This window comes from Lissotriton helveticus, chromosome 8 (assembly GCF_964261635.1).
Source record: "Lissotriton helveticus chromosome 8, aLisHel1.1, whole genome shotgun sequence".
Classification (NCBI taxonomy): Eukaryota; Metazoa; Chordata; class Amphibia; order Caudata; family Salamandridae; genus Lissotriton; species Lissotriton helveticus.
In genome coordinates this window covers 1239270517-1239291698 of record NC_136069.1, presented here as the reverse complement: position 1 = coordinate 1239291698, position 21182 = coordinate 1239270517, and the positions used below count along the sequence as shown (strand labels likewise).

General features: G+C 48.4%; 1 protein-coding gene across 1 annotated transcript in view; it reads left to right on the top strand.

The window, feature by feature from the left end:
- JADE3 (jade family PHD finger 3) overlaps nt 1–21182 on the top strand; it is a 213292-nt gene that overhangs the window by 146067 nt on the left and 46043 nt on the right. Inside the window, exon 5 of the mRNA XM_078658218.1 lies at nt 3778–3968. Coding sequence (XP_078514344.1) covers nt 3778–3968 — 191 coding nt within the window. The remainder of the gene's footprint in view (nt 1–3777; nt 3969–21182) is intronic.

The window sequence follows — 21182 nt, the reverse complement described above, 5'->3', positions numbered from 1 at the left end:
GCACTTGACACTCAGAGCTTTTTCATAGTCATTTGGTGTATAGGAGTAGAAGTGGAAATTGTAAGCCTGGAGGAGGTGCATAAGGGTTTTAGTATAGTTGTTAAAGAGAGACTAGAAGGGTGAACCCAGGGGCATTTTGCAGGTACCTTTCTATTGGCAAGGGAAAATATAACCCACTCTTACTCTATAGCTGTGATCGGTCAGCAAACCACTTGTGATTTGTCTGATAAATTTTTCAGATGTAGGCGGTGGAGGCTGTTATAATTATAATCCACAATATAAAAGGCTGCTGAGGTACGCAGTAGGATCTGCATGCTGGGATAAAAACTGATCTTGTCATCTTGGATATGGAGTAGTGGTTTTTCAGTTTCATAACTTGAGCAAATGTCTCCCAAGATGTGGGCAGAAATCTGATTGGTGCACATCAGGGAGTTGGTAGCTATCGTTATCGGAGTTGGTTTTTGGGTTGTGTTGGGATAGAAAAGTCCCCTGTATGGTGACGGGCGTACACCTCTGCCCGGAGTGCTCCAGCTGCATGGATATTTGGACCCAAGGTACTGATTTTTGACATTGGGCAAACATGGAACATGCTTGTGCGCAATGACCCAGGCCTGTCTCATAGTAATGCTGCACCTTTAAACTGGAAGGGGCACACTGAAAGCTAATCTCATAATCTTAGAACCCTATTGCCCTTGCCAGGAGTGAAGACACGTGTGGCGGTGGCAGCGTACCCCCGTGGTGTTCAGTAAGAATAAGTAGTGGGAACAGGGCTTTTTACATGTCATTAGAGTGAAGCCAACTGGCCAGCTCAAGTAAGGTTCGGCTGCTGTGTACCTAACTCACCCTTGGCCTACATGGTGACTGTATGTAGCACCGGGCAGCGTATGATACTTGCATCTGTGTACCGGGATGTGTTTACGCCTGTGTGTAGTACATAAAATGGAAGCCTCTGGGTTTCATTTTGGAAGCCAAGGACCTGAAAAGGCTAGTAGAGCCGAGGACTGCAATTGAAAGACAGGAGCATTGGGTTGCCTGCATGGCTGAGTTGGGAACACACACTTGAGGAAGGGGAGTAGAGCAAACTCTGTGCATATTAAATGTCTCTCTAATTCCAGGAAGAGTTACTTAACATTGGGGCCTGCGTTTATTTTAAAACGAGAAGGTAGGTCTAATAAGTTTGGCACTGTAGAACCGTGTAATCATGATTGAAGGGAAGACTTGGACCTTTGAACCGTTTGATGCATATTTCAGTGGATGCTGACATCCAGGCATGATCACGAGTTACTCCCTTGGCCTTTATTGTGGGTGAATCAACATTTGAGCCACTCCTGCTCTAGCACAATGAAATGGAAAGGATAGCAGAGCTGGCACTTTAAGGACGTCAACACCCACAACTTGAATTTACACACACTATAAAAATAGAAGTACAAGTTGTTCTTCAGTGTAGTCCAGATGACCATGACTTCAAGCTGCTGCAAGCACGATTGGGGGCCAAGGTCTGCTGGTCTCCTAGCTGGGTGAGGGGGCAATCATCCAGGAACCCAAGACACATGTCCTGTGCCTGGAGCACCAGCCTTTTGTCTGCCTCCCACAACCAGTGTGCCTTGTGAGGAGGAGGAGGAAAGAGCCTATAGGGAGCGAGGTCCAGCAGTGGATCTACGATTGGATCCTGGTAAGCAAAGTGTAAGTCTCCTATGTCCAGTTGGGACCGTTGTTGCAAGGGCCTTCAGGGCCATTGTGAAGTTTGAGGCAGTTGGCTGTGCCCGACTGTCGTATGCTAGGAGGGGGCTACTAAGACCGTAGGAGGAGCTGTCCATTGGATCAGCGTCATTGGGGCAGTCGTCCATTGGACCAGCGTCATTGGAGCAGTCGCCCATTGGACCAGCGTCATTGGAGCAGTCGCCTGAGCCTATGATCCCCATATGACCGGAGACCACTAGGATAATTTGGGCCATCGTCCTTTGGATCAACATTGTTAGCATTTCTGCTCTGATCAGAGGAGTCTCCCAGACCAAAAAGAACTCCTGAGCAAAAGCTATCCTGTATCACCTCAGCTGCTATAGGACCTTCCCTGCACTAACTTCGAAGGAGAAGCTGCATCTAGAAACCATTGTTCACTGCGACCACCTCAGCAGTGACTGCGGGAAGATGAGGTGCCGCTTTCTAATTGCCAGAGCACGGAAAGATGCTGTCCAGCTTCCTAACACCTCTTTAGGCTGCAGTTGGGTAAGACTGGAGCAGGGCAGGCATGCTTTTTGAGACTTGAGTTTCATGTAGTAACGCCACATAAAGCTAAACTTTCTGGGGCAAAGTAAGAATTTGTGGTGCATTGCTAGTACAGGCAGCACCTGCTAGGTATCCTCCGATAATGTGCCTGGGATACGTCGTCTAGTGGGGAGGTAAGAGAGGGAGAAACCAGTGTACAGTGCCTTGGAAAGTCATAGAACACTCGCCCTGCGAGACTGTAGTGTGTATTATTTTGTACACCATAGTATATTTTATATTTGCGTATGTCATAAACGCTTGTTTTTTTTAACCAAAAAGTAACTATTCAACTGACCTGTCAGCGTAAGGTCACTGTTTGTTTGTATTTCAAATATTGTACCTTTGCTCACCTTACACTGCTCGAACTGTGCTACCACAGAGTCAAGCTGAAGGGAATAGTATATGTACCAGTTCCATGCCCATAGTAGGTTGCGCCCCTGGACATCAGAACTAAAATGCCACAGCCCCCATGGTTGGGCCCAGTAACCCATGCTTGCCCTGTTGCTCTCTGAAAGGGATTGTGATAGGCTGTGACTGTATTTTCCCCAAATTTCAGATATTCAGGTTAAATCAGGTTTGGGGTGGTAGTGTTTCACGTTTGCTGTGTCAATGCTAACTTTTTTTTAGACACGGTATTACCAAAGAGTGTTTGAGAGCCATTGAGGCATCAGTGGCTATGAAGGGGCTATTATTGAAGGCAGGCATGTAGTTGGTAATTGTTTCTGCATGTTCTTTTGCAGGGCATGAGTCTTTATTTTATCAGCTGATTACTTTCTGTAGCGTTGGTTGGCGTGAAGAATTTGTTGAATGTTTCTGAGAAGAAGTGGTTAGTTAGCTATTTTGGGGATTGTTTGGAAGGTAGTCGTGATGGTAGGTTTTTTGAATTTGTGAAAATGGTTAAAAGTGTTGCAGAGTGATTAAGGTTTGGGCTTCAAAGCTGCTCTAAAGGGGATACACAAAATATGGAACTTTGTTAAAGAGTTTGTGGGGTCTATCAATAGTTTCCTTAATTCTCAGAGAAGTATAAAAAAAATAGTTTGCCATTATTCATAATATTTGAACAGACAATTTGCCCCACCGCATGTGAATGCTCTACGTCTTGCTCAATCAAGCATTGCACTATGATGCATTAGGGCAAGGCAACTCTTGTTTTGGTTCCTAGGTTCGAGAAAACGGAGATTTAATGTTCTTCCTGAAGGTGAAGAGGGTACGAAGGGATCTGACGTAGAAGGGCAGGTTTTATCTGCAATCTGGCTGCTTGCATGGTGGAACCCACCTTTCCTGCAAGACTGTTAGATGTGCTATACACATACTTTGGTCACAAGCTTTTTAACTAATTCAACACATTTTTTTGTCAGGTTCGAGGAACTGGCATGTGTCTTGTATTGATGAGAGTTGAAAACTGGAAATTATTGCTTTGATTTTAAAGTGTTGTCACTTCTGCAACCCGTTTGATTTACTTTTTATCTGTGTGTGTTTTTAAACTAATGGATTATTTTCTTCCCCATTCAGGGTCCTTGCAGAGAAGGAGAAACAAATATTGTTCTCTCGACCCAGAAAGTACATCCACTGCTCCACTCAAGAGCCGGTCGAACCAGGATATATCAACATTCTGGAGCTGGCAGAGAGAATGTGCCGGTATGACCTGGATGAGGTGGATATCTTCTGGCTCCAAGAACTCAACCTAGAACTTTTGGAAATGGGTAAATGGTCTGCTTGCATTTATTGCCAAGGACAAGTCCTAGTGATCCAAGTGTCCAGATTTATATATAGCATGGAAATGTATCAGCTTTTTTGACCTGATAACGAAAGATAGTGTTGGAAAACTTAGAAATATATCCTGGCAGGTTTTCCCTGTAATCACAGATTTCCAGTAGTTTTACTTCCTAAATTGTACTTTCCCAGTGGTGAAGGGATATGTGTTTTTTTTCGGTTTTTTTCTCTCTACAAGGAAAATTTCCATTCTGGAGATTCATGAACAACTACCCACCCACCAAAGACAAAGAATGAAATAATCTCAGTAATGGCTGTCACGTAATAGAAATGCAATTTACAATCTTAATATTCCACAAACCCGGATTCTAGGAATGCAATTTACTATTGCAAATTATTTTTTGCACATCTAAGTAACACCTAGGTACACACAATTGTTTGTGAATCTAGTCTTTCTCTTTTACTTCGTCTAACTTCTTTTTTTAACTCTTAAGATACTCATTTTCAGCGTTTGGCCTGTCTGTCCATACGGAAGGGCCCCACCCCAACCTTTTCCCCCAACAAAGTGTGTCTGCCAGGCTTAACAAAAGTTATTCTGACACACTTCTTGCTCAGGTTAGCCAGCCAGGAGCTAGTTATGTGATAAATATGCAGGTGCCTGGCTGTCTGAGCTGAACTTTGCCAGGCTGAGGATTTCCCAGCCCTGTGGGTGTGACCGCCTCAGTCTGGCAAAAGTGCCTCAAGGCCCTCTTCCTCGCTAGGAGTGGGAACGTCACAGATTGCCTTGGACCTGGGCCTTCAGTTGTAAGTGCCCAGGCCTGAGTGTCAATCAGTAACACCTCATCACAGAGTTGGGTGGGGATCAGCAGTCTCACTGATCTCATCCCACACTGTGACAAGTGAGGAGGGACTGCTGCCTTCCTCCTTGATCACACCCTACTTAAGACATTACTATTTCGAGAACTAGCAGCTTTCAAAGGTAAATTATATATTTGAGGCGGATCTCTTTTTATCTCCAGCCAATTCAAAAGAGGAAGGCTCTCAAGTTGGGCAGATTTTAGCCCTTCAGTAATCAGTTTTAAATTACCATACATAAATGGTCTTCTCTGATTTCTCCATCTTCTACGTAAATATTATAACGTTCGAGGCATGTGGGCTGCTAAATTCATATCTATTGCATAGATCGCCGCCTAGTGTTGGGTCCGGATGATTGCACATTGTTGTCCTGGAAGAGCCTTCCAAGTATCACGAGATAGGTGGCTCCTCCCCTGGACTACAGTGCGCATGGGCATCGACTCCATCCCCAGATTGTTTTTTTCCGCCATTGGGTTCGGATTTGGTTTCGACGTCTCCTTGTCTGAATCGAAAAACCTACTTCTTTAAGGCCAAAAGGCCTTCGTAACTGCGTCGGTATTGTTCGCGTGCGGTCTCGAGCTTCATCCGACTCTTCGGGTCGGAATTCTGCGGAGTCGAGTAACTCTTCGGACATCGAGGCCCTCTCGTCGCAGCAAGTCACCGACGATCTTACCATGGAACGGAGTCCGTTCAAGTTCTGCCCCGTCTGTGGGTCCAAGTACCCACATATCGACGTGCATCCAGTCTGTAACAAATGCCTCTCGCCGGACCACAACGAGCTGTCGACGGAGGTCGAGGCCGATCCCGAGGAACAGAGCCAAGACCTTGAATACGTCGAGGAGGTAGGGGACGACTAAGAAGTTTATGGGGCCGCGGAAGATAGCTCGGAGGAAGAGCTATGCCCCGAAAGTTACATGATTCAGCCGCAGGTCACGGGATCGCCACTCGGCCTTACCCACGACCCTGAACCGCTATCCCCGGCCCCGCCTTCTGGCCCGGCCACGGACACACCAGCGGAGACGCAATTGCGCGTATCGAAACCAAAACCAAAACCTTCGGAATCGACGGCACCAAAGATGGCCGACGTCCCATCGAAAACAAAACCGAAACCTTCGGATTCGACAACACCTAAAATGGCCGACGTACTATCAAAAATAACAAAGCCTGCTCCCTCCTCGACTCCGTCGCCCTCCGGCCCTCCGAAGTCGAGGAAAGCTGTCGCGTCGACAGCGCCGCTGAAGGTGGCCAAGGACCCGTCCTCGAAGGAGGTCGTCCAGCACGTGTCGGGCACGGTTACGCCGGCAAAGTCCACTAAAGCTGTCGAAGCACAGTCAGCACAGGACCACGACCCGAAGTCCGGAGGCACTGCGCATCGGCACAAAGACACCAAATCTAAAGCAACGGCATCCCGCCTAAGCCTACAACGGGGGCACGGACCGTTGCAGCCGAAGATTCGTTGGAGGCAAACTCGTCGCCACCGAGGTCCTCCGATAGTGGCAGACATGGGCCATCGGTTACCGAACCCTCTGCTTCATTCACAAAGCAGGTCCCTGACTCCCTCAAACGTATTCGGGGGACGGCTTCGACGTCACCAACTCACACGTCGTCGGGTCCGAAACCGGTGGACGCACCTGTGAAGACTTCAACCAAGCTTCTCTACACTCTGCCGCCGAAGGTGGCACCGAAGGCATTTGCACCCAAATCGGTGCCAAAGATCATTGAAACGTCAGGACCTTCGACACAAAGTGGCCGATTGGATCGGCATCTCGCCTCAGAAGAACACTCTGAGCATTACATCGATGCCGACACCGGGACATTGGCCCTCTATAAACGGAAGATCACTTCCCAACCATTGGAATCCTATGTCATTCCACTGAAAAAGAAAAGGCCGGCACAGGACATTCCTGCCCTCGTTGAACCTATTCAGCCTCCACCAAGGAGGAGTCCATCACCTTCCCCCAACCAGTCGGGGGGAGAGGACGATAACCAGGATGAACAGTACAGTTTCCCAGCTGACAATGACCCTGATGTACAACAGGACTCATATGACGACACTGGTGACCAGGGAGGCCATCAGGTGGTACAGGACCCGCATGGTTTTGGTGCACGTACATCCCCAACTGAGGATTCAGCGGCATTTAATGCCTTGATAGAGCGGGCAGCTGCGAATCATGATGTGGACATGCATGCTGACCCGGTGGAAGAAGATTTTTTGTTTGACACTTTCTCTGTCTCAGAGAGAACAGTTAAGACACTTCCTATGCTAAAAGGTGTCCTTAAGCATGCCCCAGAGATCTTTAAGGAACCTGCCAGGGCGAGAGTGGTGAACCCACGTATCGAAAAGAAATACAGACCGGCACCTGGGGACCCTGCATATATTCGGGGACAGTTGCCTCTGGACTCGCTGATGGTCGCCAATGCACGCAAAAGGGCGAACTCCCAGACAACGGGTGAAGCTCCTCCCCCAGACAAGGAGTCGAAAGTGCTTGAGGCATCGGGCAAAAGGGTGGCTGCGCAGGCTGCCAATATCTGGCGTATATCAAACACACAGGCACTATTGGCACGATATGATAGGGCGCATTACGACACCCTAGAACAGCTCCTTCAACACCTACCTGATCAGTTTAAGGAGGGAGCCGAAATGCTCATACAGGAGGGAAAGCTCATTTCAAACGCTGCAATAAAGTGTGCTCTTGATGTGGCTGATACAGCGGCTAGGGCGATTAACACTAGCGTCATGTTAAGGCGACAGGCATGGCTTCGCATATCAGGCTTTAAGCCTGACATTCAAACAACAATACTCAACCAGCCCGTTAATCCTGACAGACTGTTTGGCCCAGATGTTGACACCACCCTCGAAAAAATTAAAAAGGACAATGAGACAGCTAAGTCCATGGGGGCGCTTCAGTCTCAACAGTTCAGGGGGAGCACTTTTCGTCGCTCCGGTGCACGCGCTGTTACCAGAGGACACTTGGGTCAACAGACACAATTCACGAAAGGTGGCGCACAATCCTCGTACCCCAAACAGGGCAGAGGAGGTTACAGAGGTAATAATGCCAAGGGCAGAGGCAGAGGAAACAACAACTCCCGTTCCTCTGCCGCCAACAAACAGTGACTCTCTGTCACTGCCCCCCGACCATCCAACACCTGTCGGGGGGAGACTCCAGCAGTTCCTGCCAGTCTGGACATCCATCACCACAGACAGGTGGGTAAGACAGCTTATCCAGTACGGTTATTGTTTGGAGTTGACCTCCACTCCACCCAACATTCCCCCAAGACAACGTCCTATGTCGGCAGAGCACTTGCACTTATTGCAGCAGGAAGTAGTGGTGATGCTGCAAAAAGGCGCAATCGAGCTCGTGCCGGTGGAGGAGGAAGGCACGGGGTCTATTCCCTGTACTTCCTTATCCCAAAGAAGGACGGATCCCTCAGACCCATTCTGGATCTACGCCCCCTCAACCTGTATATACTGTCAGAACACTTTCACATGCTTACACTGCAACAGATTCTTCCCCTGCTAAACCAAGGGGACTTCCTAGCAACCTTGGACCTCAAGGATGCTTATTTTCACATACCACTCCACCCATCCCACAGAAAATACCTCAGGTTCACCATCCACAACAGGAATTATCAGTTCAAAGTCCTACCCTTCGGAGTGACCACTGCCCCCAGAGTGTTTACAAAGTGTCTGGCGACAGTTGCGGCGCACCTCAGGAGACAGAACATACATGTCTACCCTTACCTAGACGACTGGCTCGTTCAAGCAAAGTCGGAACGGAAGTGCGCCGCAGACATGTCTCACACCATTCGCCTCCTTCACAGTCTGGGGTTCTCGCTGAAGTACCCAAAGTCGCACCTTCAACCAGCCCATGTGCGGCAGTATCTGGGTGCAACAATAAATACCCTGACCGCTATGGCTCAGCCAAACCCGGTCAGGATCGACAACATTCAGTCGCTGATCCAGAAATTCAGACCGCAACACTCACTACCAGCGAGAGTGTTCATGCAGTTGATAGGCATGATGGCCTCCTGCATCTTCATAGTCCCGCACGCAAGGTTGCATATGCGTCCGCTCCAAGAATGCTTAGCAAATCACTGGACACAAGCTCGGGGACAACTGACAGACCTAGTGTTGGTGACCGGTCGAGCAAACAACTCTCTGCATTGGTGGAATCCACACAACCTTTGCAAGGGACGACCGTTCCAAGAGCCTGTGCCACAGATTATCCTAACAACGGACGCATCTCTCCAAGGGTGGGGAGCTCATGTGCTCCACTACACGGTGCAGGGACTGTGGACAACTCAGCAACAGAAGTTGCACATCAACTACCTGGAATGGATGGCAATCTTCATGGCGCTCAAGTCCTTCAAAGTACATCTGTGCAACAAGGTCGTGTTGATCCGGACGGACAACATGACAGCCATGTACTACATCCAGAAGCAGGGAGGTACTCACTCGCCACAGCTGTCTCATCTGGCTCAGAGCATGTGGAAGTGGGCCATTCAGAGGAACATTTTCCTCATGGCAGAACACCTCCCGGGCAAGGACAATCAGATGGCGGATCTGCTCAGCAGATACAGCCATCAAATGCACGAGTGGGAGATACATCCATCAGTACTCCACCCGTACTTCCAGCAATGGGGTCATCCAGAGATAGACCTGTTTGCCACAAGGGAAAACGCAAAATGCCAAAGCTTTGCCGCCAGGTTCCCTCACCCAGAATCGCAAGGGAATGCGATATGGATGAACTGGTCAGGCAGATTTGCGTACGCTTTTCCCCCAGCGCCTGTCATTCCGCTGGTGGCAAGAAAGCTAAAGCAACACTCGATGACGCTCATCCTAGTTGCTCCAACGTGGGCACGCCAACCATGGTACACCACGTTTCTAGAACTTTCCGTGGTGCCGCATCAAAGGCTGCATCTCTCTCCAAGCCTCTTGACGCAGAGCCATGGCGACATTCAGCATCCAGATCCGCAACAGCTCAACCTGGCGATCTGGCTCCTGAGGTCCTAGAGTTTGGCTACCTCAACCTGCCTCCTGATTGCATGGATATCATACGAGAGGCGAGAAAGCCCACTACCAGAGCTTGCTATGCAGCAAAATGGAAGCGGTTTGTCATTTACTGTACAGAACACAATATCAACCCGCTGGATGCATCCATTCCTAACATCATCTGCTATTTGTTACATCTTTACAAATGCAATCTGGCGTACGCTTCCATTCGGATACTTATCCGCCATAGCGGCTTATCTCCAGAACAGGCAGCATCTCTCTGTTTTCAGGGTGCCTGCCATTAAAGCCTTCCTGGAGGGACTGAAACGAGTCATTTCTCAGAGAACACCACCAGCTCCAGTGTGGAACCTCAATGTGGTCCTCACTAGGCTGATGGGCCCACCTTTTGAGCCACTGCACTCCTGCGAAATTCAGTTCCTGACATGGAAAGTGGCTTTTCTCATTGCTATTACATCGCTCAGGCGTGTTAGTGAGCTGCAAGCGCTCACAATCCAGGAGCCATTTATACAAATTCATTCAAACAGGGTAGTACTACGCACTAACCCCAAATTCCTTCCGAAAGTGGTGTCACAGTTTCATATCAACCAAACTATTGGCCTGCCCGCATTCTTTCAAAACCCACAAACAGTAGCGGAAAGAATGCTCCATACATTGGACGTTAGGAGGGCGTTGATGTACTACATTGACAGAACACAACACTTTAGGAAAACACAACAGCTTTTTGTTGCCTTCTCAGCACAGCACAAATGCAACCCTATTTCCAAAGCAGGAATAGCCAGATGGATTGTTAAGTGCATTCAAATCTGTTATCAAAAAGCTAAACGTACTTTAACAGTACCCCCAAGGGCGCACTCCACACGCAAGTTGGGGGCCTCCATGGCCTTCCTGGGGAACATTCCTTTGGAAGACATTTGTAGAGCAGCCACGTGGGCTACACCGCACACATTTACCAAACATTACTGTGTCGATGTGCATTCCAAGCAGCAAGCAGCTGTTGGACAGGCTGTTCTCAAGACACTTTTTCAGACTTCTGCAGCTGGCACGGGCAACCGCCGTTAATGGAGGGACTGCTATGTATTCTATGCAATAGATATGAATTTAGCAGCCCACATGCCTCGAACTGAATATGCTACTTACCAGTATGCATCTGTTCTTGACATGTAGGGCTGCTAACATTCATATCGCCCACCCTCCTCCCCGGTGCCCGTAGCGGCTGCAGATACTCTCTTGCATTCAATCATTACCATGGACATCCTTTACACTATTTCACTCCATCTCTGCCACAATGGCTAAAAACAATCTGGGGATGGAGTCGATGCCCATGCGCACTGTAGTCCAGGGGAGGAGCCACCTATCTCGTGATACTTCGAAGACTCTTCCAGGACAACAATGTGCAATCATCCGGACCCAACACTAGGCGGCGATCTATGCAATAGATATGAATGTTAGCAGCCCTACATGCCAAGAACAGATGCATACTGGTAAGTAGCATATTCAATTTATGTTTTCATTTTCCTTTTTTCCTAAATTTGAAATAAGCTCACAAGGCCAAGCTTAATCCCTAACTTCCCATTTAGAGATTTGTTAGTGTTTTTTATGAAAAAACCTATTCCACAAAGTAGCACCTGTATGAAGAGCAGTTTAATTTTGAAGCCAATTTAACAATATTTTTTTTTATTACGGTTTACATGAGCGTTGTCATGGTTAGAAGAGCAATGCCTTTAAATATCATATCCAAGACTAAAGCCATTGGGCATCCTCAGGGCCTCCAATGTGGGCTTCCTGGTGGGAGCAGGAACAGGGCTGAACAGAGAGATGGAAAAGAGCACATAACCACAAGTTATACTTACACGCTTATATAGTAACAAAGTAAATCTGAAAAAATCCAATAGTAGGACACCAATCACTCTTGCAACTTGTACCTCCCTTTTAAAATCCCCCTCAACCTTGCTGGGGAACAGTTCTATACTTAAACATATATTGATTTTACTTTACTTTGCTTGGCCACGGATCGGATTTCTTAAGGTGGTGGGCGATGTTTGATCAACAGCTCCAGACATCCTACCTTTCTGGTGTTGCAAAAATTCCTGAGTAGCATTTGTTTGGGACAAAGCTTGTAACGTCCCCTCATTTGACTCTCCGATTAGCTGGTTTCCATAGAGAAGGTTCAAGTTCATGCCCTAGCAGTTACTCTTTTGCTTTTTCAACCAGGTTTTGTTTGTTTTATTAAGGCAGGTGCAAGTTGTGGCTATGATGCAGATAGACATGAATCATGTTTCCATGGAGGACCAGGTTATTCTTCAGCATTACTGCTCTCATTGGATGATTTAGTTGCTCAGTATGTTCCAGTTTGACCAGAAGTGTTACTCTCACTCTTGTTGCTCGTGGTGGGCAGTTGTGTTGCCTGGATCACATTGATGGTTGCAGGATTGTCTTCCAGAAGGACTTTTGCATTCCAAAAGTTTTGTATTTCCCACCCATCAGGAATCACCTTCATCTCAGGTAAAAAAGGGTTCGAGGCATGTGGGCTGCTAAATTCATATCTTAGCATTAGATCGCCGCCTAGTGTTGGGCTCGGATGATCGCACATTGTTGTCCTGGAAGAGTCTTCGAAGTATCCTGAGATAGGTGGCTCCTCCCCTGGACTACAGTGCGCATGGGCATCGGCTCCATCCCCAGATTGTTTTTTTCCGCCATTGGGTTCGGATGTGGTCTCGACGTCTTACTGTCGGAACCAAGAAAAACTAACTTTTAGCGGCCAAAAGGCCTCGATTTTTTTGCGTCGGTATTGTCTGCGCACGGTCTCGAGTCTTCCGTCTCTTGGAGCCGGAATAAGCTGAGTTTTCTTCGCTCTCGGAACTTTGAGGCCTTCTCATCGCGACACGACTGCAAAACTTTTCGGACATGGAGCGGAGCCCGTTTAAGTACTGCCCGCTCTGTGGGTCCAAGTACCCACACAGCGATCTACACCCCGTGTGTAACAAATGCCTTTCGCCTGACCACGACGACGGCAAGTGCAAGTTGTGTGCACAGTTCCGCTCAAAGAAGACTCTCAAGCTTAGGCGCGCGGTGCGCATGGAAGCTAAACAAGGGGCCCCGGATCCGGAGAACATCTTCGGCGACCAGGACGAAGAGGACCAGGGTCATCATCTCCAAATCTCCCCACCCGAGACGGAGGTCGAGGCGGATCCGGGAGACGACGACGGAGTCGCGGGTCAAGGCCTTGAATACGTCGACGAGGTAGGAGACGACGATGAGATTTATGGGGCCGCGGCAGACAGCTCGGGGGACGAGCTCTGCCCCGAAGGTTACGAGGATATCGACCGGGACACGGGATCGCCTGTCGGCCTTACCCAAGACCCGTTGCCGCAAGCCACAGCCCCGCCTTCGGGCCCGGCCACGGACTTACTTGCTGAGCAGACTGTTTCGAAACCGAAACCATCGGGATCGACAACACCTAAAATGGCCGACCCGAAAACGAAACCGAAACTTAAGGACTCGAGTGTCCCTAAGATGGCTGCCGTGCCGGTGAAAACGACGGTGCCCGCTACCCCATCGACTCCGTCGACCTCCGGTCCGCAAAAGTCGAAGAAGTCCGTCGATTCCGATGCTGCAAAATCGAAACCGACGCCAGAGGAGGGGTCCTCCAAAAAAGATGGTCGGCACGGGTCAGCGGCTACGACGCCGTCCAAGCCCGCCAAAGTCGGCTCCAAGCAGGCTACGCAGGCACACGGAAAAAAGTCTGCGCCCCGAACACAGGAATCGGAGGCGGTAAAGACAGGGTCCGCGCCCAAAGTGCACAAGGCCCACAAGGACGTCGGATCCGAGGGAAAGATCAGACCATCCTCGTCAGCGCCGAAACAAACTGTGAGTGAGCCGTCCCTCATAGCCGAATCACTGCAAAGAATCAAGGAGAAGGCCTTTGCCCCGTCGGCTCCGATACCATCGCCGCAGCCGCAAAAGGACACTCCAGCGAAGCCTTCTGGGAAACTTCTCTTTATTTTGCCGCCGAAGGAGGCGACGAAAGCATTTTCAACCAAATCGGCACCGAAACAGGTGATTTCTTCACCGACTGGCCCGCTTCCACGACGGGTACTCGAATCAGAGGACGATTCAGAGCGTTTCATCGACGCTGCCACAGGCAAACTGACCCTCTATAAGAGGAAAATCACTTCGGAGCCAGTGGACTCCTATGTCATCCCACTAAAGAAGAAGAGGGTGCCCCTTGACGCCTCAGGCCTCACGGAACCAATCCAGCCTCCTCCGAGACGGAGCCCTACTCCCTCCCCAGAACACTCTGCGGGTGAGGGGTATGATGAAGACGAGCAGTACAATTTTCCTATCAATGAACCTGATGCACAACCGGATTCATATGATGACACTGGTGACCAGAACACCCAGGGTGTGGGGCAGGACCCGCAGCTTTTTAATGCACGTGCATCCCCGACTGAGGATTCAGCAGGTTTTCATGCACTACTCGAAAGGGCGGCAGCCAATCATGATGTGGACATGCATGCCGACCCGGTTGAGGAAGACTTCCTTTTCGACACTTTTTCAGTCTCTGAAAGGACAGTAAAGACACTGCCTATGCTTAAAAAAGTCCTCAAGCATGCTGGGGACATATTTAAGGAGCCTACTAGAGCGAGAGTGGTCAACCCTCGCATTGAAAAAAAGTACAGACCTGCGCCTGCGGACCCCGCATACATCCGGGGACAATTGCCACTGGACTCTCTTGTGGTCGCCAATGCCAGGAAACGTGCCAACTCCCAGACAACGGGTGAAGCTCCTCCCCCGGATAAGGAGTCCAAAGTGCTAGAGGCAGGGGGCAAAAGAGTAGCTGCACAGGCATCAAACTTTTGGCGCATTGCCAATACACAAGCACTCTTAGCGCGTTACGATAGGGCGCACTACGACACCCTAGAACAGATTATACAACACCTGCCTCCACAGTTCCAAGAAGGCACCAAACTGCTTATTGAGGAAGGGAAGCTAATCTCAAACGCAGCCATCAAGTGTGCACTTGACGCAGCAGACACAGCTGCTAGAGCTATCAACACTAGCGTTATGCTGAGACGACCGGCGTGGCTCCGCATCTCAGGGTTTAAACCGGATATTCGGACAACCATTCTTAATCAGCCAGTCAATCCTGATAGTCTGTTTGGTCCAGATGTTGACACCACCCTAGAAAAAATAAAAAAAGACACAGAAACTGCTAAGTCCATGGGGGCCCTACAGTCACAACAGTTTCGTGGCAGCAATTTTCGTCGCTCAGGTGCACGTGGAGTCACCAGAGGACAAATGGGTCAACAATCCCAGTTCTCTAAAGGTAGGGCACAATCCTCGTTCACGAAACAGAACAAGGGAGGTTACAGAAATAACAGCAACAGAGGTCGCGGCAGAGGAAACAACAGCTCCCGCTCCTCTGCTCCAGCCAAACAGTGACTCTCTGTCACTGCCCCCCGACCACCTAACACCTGTCGGGGGGAGACTACAGCAGTTCCTGCCCGTCTGGAGAAACATCACCACAGACAGGTGGGTGCGACAACTAGTCCAGTATGGTTATTGCCTAGAGTTGAGGTCCACTCCACCCAACATCCCGCCAAGGCAAAGGCCTATGTCCGCAGAGCACTTGCTCTTATTGCAGCAGGAAGTAGTGGTGATGCTGCAAAAGGGAGCAATCGAGCTCGTGCCGGTGGGAGAGGAAGGCACAGGGGTTTATTCCCTGTACTTCCTTATTCCAAAGAAGGACGGATCTCTCAGACCCATTCTAGATCTACGTCCCCTCAACCTGTACATACTATCAGAACATTTCCACATGCTTACACTGCAACAGATTCTTCCATTGCTAAACCAGGGAGATTTCTTAGCAACCTTAGATCTCAAGGATGCTTATTTCCACATTCCACTACACCCGTCACACAGGAAATACCTCCGGTTCACTATTCAAGGCAGGCACTACCAGTTCAAGGTCCTACCCTTCGGAGTCACCACAGCCCCGAGGGTGTTCACCAAGTGTCTGGCGACAGTAGCGGCGCACCTCAGGAGGCAGAACATCCATGTCTACCCCTACCTAGACGACTGGCTCGTGCAAGCCAAGTCACAGCAACAGTGCGCCGCAGACATGTCGACTACAATTCACCTTCTTCACGATCTGGGTTTCTCCCTGAACTACCCAAAATCGCATCTTCAGCCGGCACATGTCCGGCAGTTCCTAGGTGCGACGATCAACACCCTGACGGCCATGGCTCAGCCAAACCAAGTCAGGATAGACAGCATGCAGGCTCTGATCCAAAGGTTCAAGCCACAACACTCGCTTCCAGCGAGAGTGTTCATGCAGTTGATAGGCATGATGGCCTCCTGCATCTTCATAGTCCCTCACGCACGGCTACATATGCGCCCGCTCCAGGAGTGCTTAGCGAATCAGTGGACACAGGCTCGTGGGCAATTGACAGACCTAGTGTTGGTTACCAGTCGGGCATACGACTCTCTGCATTGGTGGACTCCACACAACCTTTGCAAGGGCCGACTGTTCCAAGAGCCTGTGCCGCAGATTGTCCTGACAACGGACGCATCTCTCCAGGGATGGGGAGCTCATGTGCTCACTTACACAGTGCAGGGACTATGGACGACGCAGCAACAGAAGATGCACATCAACTATCTGGAACTGATGGCAATCTTCATGGCGCTCAAGTCCTTCATTGTACATCTGTGCAACAAAGTCGTGCTAGTCCGGACGGACAACATGACCGCGATGTACTACATTCAAAAGCAGGGAGGCACCCACTCGCCACAGCTGTCTCATCTGGCTCAGAGCATGTGGAAGTGGGCCATTCAGAGGAACATTTTCCTCATGGCGGAACACCTCCCAGGAAAGGACAATCAGATGGCGGATCTGCTCAGCAGGTACAGCCATCAAATGCACGAGTGGGAGTTACACCCATCTGTCCTCCACCCGTACTTCCAGCAGTGGGGTCATCCGGAAATAGACCTGTTTGCCACAAAAGAGAACGCAAAATGCCAACACTTTGCCGCCAGGTTCCCTCACCCACAGTCGCAGGGGAATGCGATATGGATGAACTGGTCAGGCAAATTTGCGTACGCTTTTCCGCCAGCCCCTCTAATACCGCTGGTCGCAAGAAAGCTAAGGCAGCACGAGATGACTCTCATCCTAGTTGCTCCAACGTGGGCGCGCCAGGCCTGGTACACCACGTTCCTCGAACTCTCAGTGGTGCCGCATCAAAGACTGCGCCTCACGCCCAGTCTTTTGACGCAGAACCATGGAGAAATTCAGCATCCAGATCCGCAACAGCTCAACCTGGCGATCTGGCTCCTGAAGTCCTAGAGTTTGGATACCTTAACCTACCTCCGGAATGCATGAACATCATCAAGGAGGCGAGGAAACCAACTACTAGAGCATGCTATGCTGCAAAGTGGAAGCGTTTTGTCATTTACTGTACAGCCAATGACATCAACCCGCTAGATGCATCTATCCCCAACATCATCTGCTATCTGTTGCATCTTTACAAGTGCAATCTAGCGTACACTTCCATTCGGATACATCTATCCGCCATAGCGGCTTATCTCCAGAATAGGCAGCACCTCTCTGTCTTCAGAGTGCCCGCCATTAAAGCCTTCCTTGAAGGTCTGAAACGAGTCATTCCCCCAAGAACACCGCCAGCTCCGGTGTGGAACCTCAATGTCGTTCTCACCAGACTGATGGGACCACCATTTGAGCCACTGCACTCGTGTGAACTCCAGTTCCTTACGTGGAAAGTAGCTTTCCTTGTAGCTATTACGTCTCTGAGGCGTGTCAGTGAGCTGCAGGCGCTCACAATCCAAGAGCCATTCATTCAAATTCATCCAAATAGGGTAGTGCTACGCACTAACCCCAAATTCCTTCCGAAGGTGGTGTCACAGTTTCATCTAAACCAAACTATTGACTTACCAGCATTCTTTCAAAACCCGCAAACGGTGGCGGAAAGAATGCTCCATACCTTAGATGTACGGAGGGCGTTGATGTACTACATAGACAGAACACAACCCTTTAGAAAAACAAAACAACTCTTTGTTGCCTTCGCACCACAATACAAAGGCAACCCGATTTCCAAAGCAGGGATAGCCAGATGGATTGTTAAGTGCATCCAGATATGTTATCAAAAGGCCAAGCGCACTTTAACAATACCCCCCAGAGCGCACTCCACACGCAAACTGGGGGCGTCCATGGCTTTCCTAGGGAACATTCCTTTAGAGGATATTTGCAGAGCAGCCACGTGGGTTACACCACATACCTTTACAAAACACTACGGTGTTGATGTGCATTCCAAGCAGCAAGCTGCTGTAGGACAGGCTGTTCTGAAGACACTTTTTCAGGTTTCTGCAGCTGGCACGGGCAACCGCCGCTGATGGAGGGACTGCTATGTATTCTATGCTAAGATATGAATTTAGCAGCCCACATGCCTCGAACTGAATATGCTACTTACCAGTATGCATCTGTTCTTGGCATGTAGGGCTGCTAACATTCATATCGCCCGCCCTCCTCCCCGGTGCCTGTCGCAGCTGCAGATATACTATTGTATTTATTAATTAGCATGGACATCCTTTACACTTTTCACTCCATCTTCTGCCACAATGGCGAAAAACAATCTGGGGATGGAGCCGATGCCCATGCGCACTGTAGTCCAGGGGAGGAGCCACCTATCTCAGGATACTTCGAAGACTCTTCCAGGACAACAATGTGCGATCATCCGAGCCCAACACTAGGCGGCGATCTAATGCTAAGATATGAATGTTAGCAGCCCTACATGCCAAGAACAGATGCATACTGGTAAGTAGCATATTCATTCCCTGGGTCCTGACCCTATAAGCCCGTACTGTATTTTCCAGTGTTTCCATTTTTGAATTGAAAATGTTCAGTGAGGTCACTACACAGTCATCAAATTTCTTGCACATCTGGAATTCAGACTCACCCTTCTGCATCACTTATTCCACCTGTATTAACCTCTAATCCAGACAGCCCATTCAAATTTCAGATTTTGCCACCTGACCCTTTACCTACCTCTTCCAACACACTTTCCATGGAAGATAATTTGGTGTTAATACTCTTTGTTGATTTTTGAAGGTCAGCCTGGAGACCCGTCATTAGTAACTCACCCAGTGTCGAGTTTGGGTACTTGGAATCCGCAGTTTTCCACTCCTCTATGATACGCCTCCTATAATGTGAAGGACTCTAATGGAGAAAAAACATCCACCTCTCTCCCTAGTACATGTCTGTCTGCTCTCCTTCAGGGGCATTATAACATATTTAAGAGTCCACCACCACTAATAAGGAAGAACACGATTCAGCATCTTGTAGTCTGATCTGTGCTTGCCCACGGGTATCGCTCTTTAGACATCCGGTTAGCTTTCATTCCGCGAAGAAGCTAAATTATTGGTCTCCAGCTGCCACTGCAACCACAGTATTTCCCAAGAAGTCATCTCTTCACTGTTTCTCTGTGCCACAAGGGAGCGGTATGGTGAAATAGATCCCTCTAGTGCAAGTTCCACCGAGGCGTGCTCTAGTTATAAAAGACACAAACGACCTTCGAGAACCAATTCGTGAAAACACTTTCCTAAGAACTATTAAAAATATACAAGTAAACATAAGTAGATTGTCCTGAACTGAAACAGATTGTTTTATGCACCTGCTATAATTGTGTAATGCCTTCCATGAGTGCACATTGATTGGATAATTTCTCCGGGGTCTTCTTGGAACCAGATATATAGTTCTGGTACATTTTCCACTTATACAAAACTGTTTACCACCAAGTCTGTGTTCTGTGATGGCATTTATTGGATGTATGTTCAGTGCAGCTTAATGTAATAAAGATGGTTCACTTTTACTGATTTTCTTAAAACACAAATGTTGTCCGAGCCACCAAAGGGCTAGAGAAAATCTAGATAATTAGCATAACACCAAAATAATAAAACATCAAGTTACGATAATCCAAACAACAATGAAAAATGTGCCAAATTCTCATCTGTGCACAAATACACCTAGAATTAAATCTTGAACTGGGGACTTTCTGTTTAAAATAAAAATAAAACATTAAGATGGGAGTGGACGGTAGGGGCTGTTTGAGTTTGAGGCCATCAGTACCTTCTATAAAAAAAAAAGGACTGACTCCTAGTTTGCTTTGTAGCCTTGTGGTCTATAGACTCAATTATTCTTTGCTTCTGGAGAATTCAGAGAGCTTTTCCTTTCCCGCTAAATAATCAGATCTTTTTAGTACATAGCGTTATGAGTTGCCAGAGACTCAAGTTTGAACAGCAGCCTTGCCAGGGGTAAGTCTGTAGAGCCATCTTGCAAAAGTTATGATTGGCCTTCATAGTTGTATAAATAAGTGCTGCAGTGTGCAGTAGGACATTTGAGAAATGCAGAGAAGCTGCAACCCAATTGCAGCTTCCATCTTATTACAAAGGACTCATGCCTTCCTGTATTTGTTTAAACTCCATGTATGTAACTTCACTTCATAAGGTTTTACGTTTACGTTTCTTTGCAAAAGGCAGTTTGCTCAACTCAATTTGAGGACTTTCGTTTTCCATTGTGGTTTTGTTTCATAGTTTTCTTTTTTTTTCTCTTTTGATTTGCTAGTGCTTTAGAACAGTGCATTTTTAAATCGCGGTTTCCCCACATTTTCTTAGCTTTCTGTCTAACAATTGTGTTGCCTTTTTCTGTGGGATCACACAAATTAACACCCAAGTATATATTAAGGTGATGTAGCGACTGCACCACATTTCCTACAGACGACTCAAACTTGCCTAGAGGGCTCAAACAAGTGTGGCACTTCTCTGCGAAGTTCTTAAGGCCTCCTAGGGAGCGATGAGCCTCCGCACGAGAAGCCGGATAAAGAAGTTCATGCAGGTTGGGAAGGATGTGAAGAATCGATCACATGTAGATACCCAAATAGCTGCATATTTGGCGAGAATACATTGATGTGATTCATGCAGACAGTGGAGTGCTATTTTACTCTGTGTGCAATGTGACAGTGGACCATGTCTGAAAGCACTCGTTGAATATGCATGTGCAATCCCAAAACCATTTGAAGCACTGCACAGATCCTTCAGACCCTCACTTTTCACCAAAATGTACCCGTTGGATGATGGTGAACTCGCTTTTCACAAAGTGTTCTGCTGCCAGTGCCTCAAACCAGGAAATAATAAGTGAGTGGGTCAACATCTGCACAGGACTGAACAATCCACTAAGAAAAACAGACCGCCATGTGTTGCACAATTTTCTCCACATGCAAGAACAGAATGGTGCAGCGATACCTGGAAGTCATCGGCTTCAAGAAAGTTC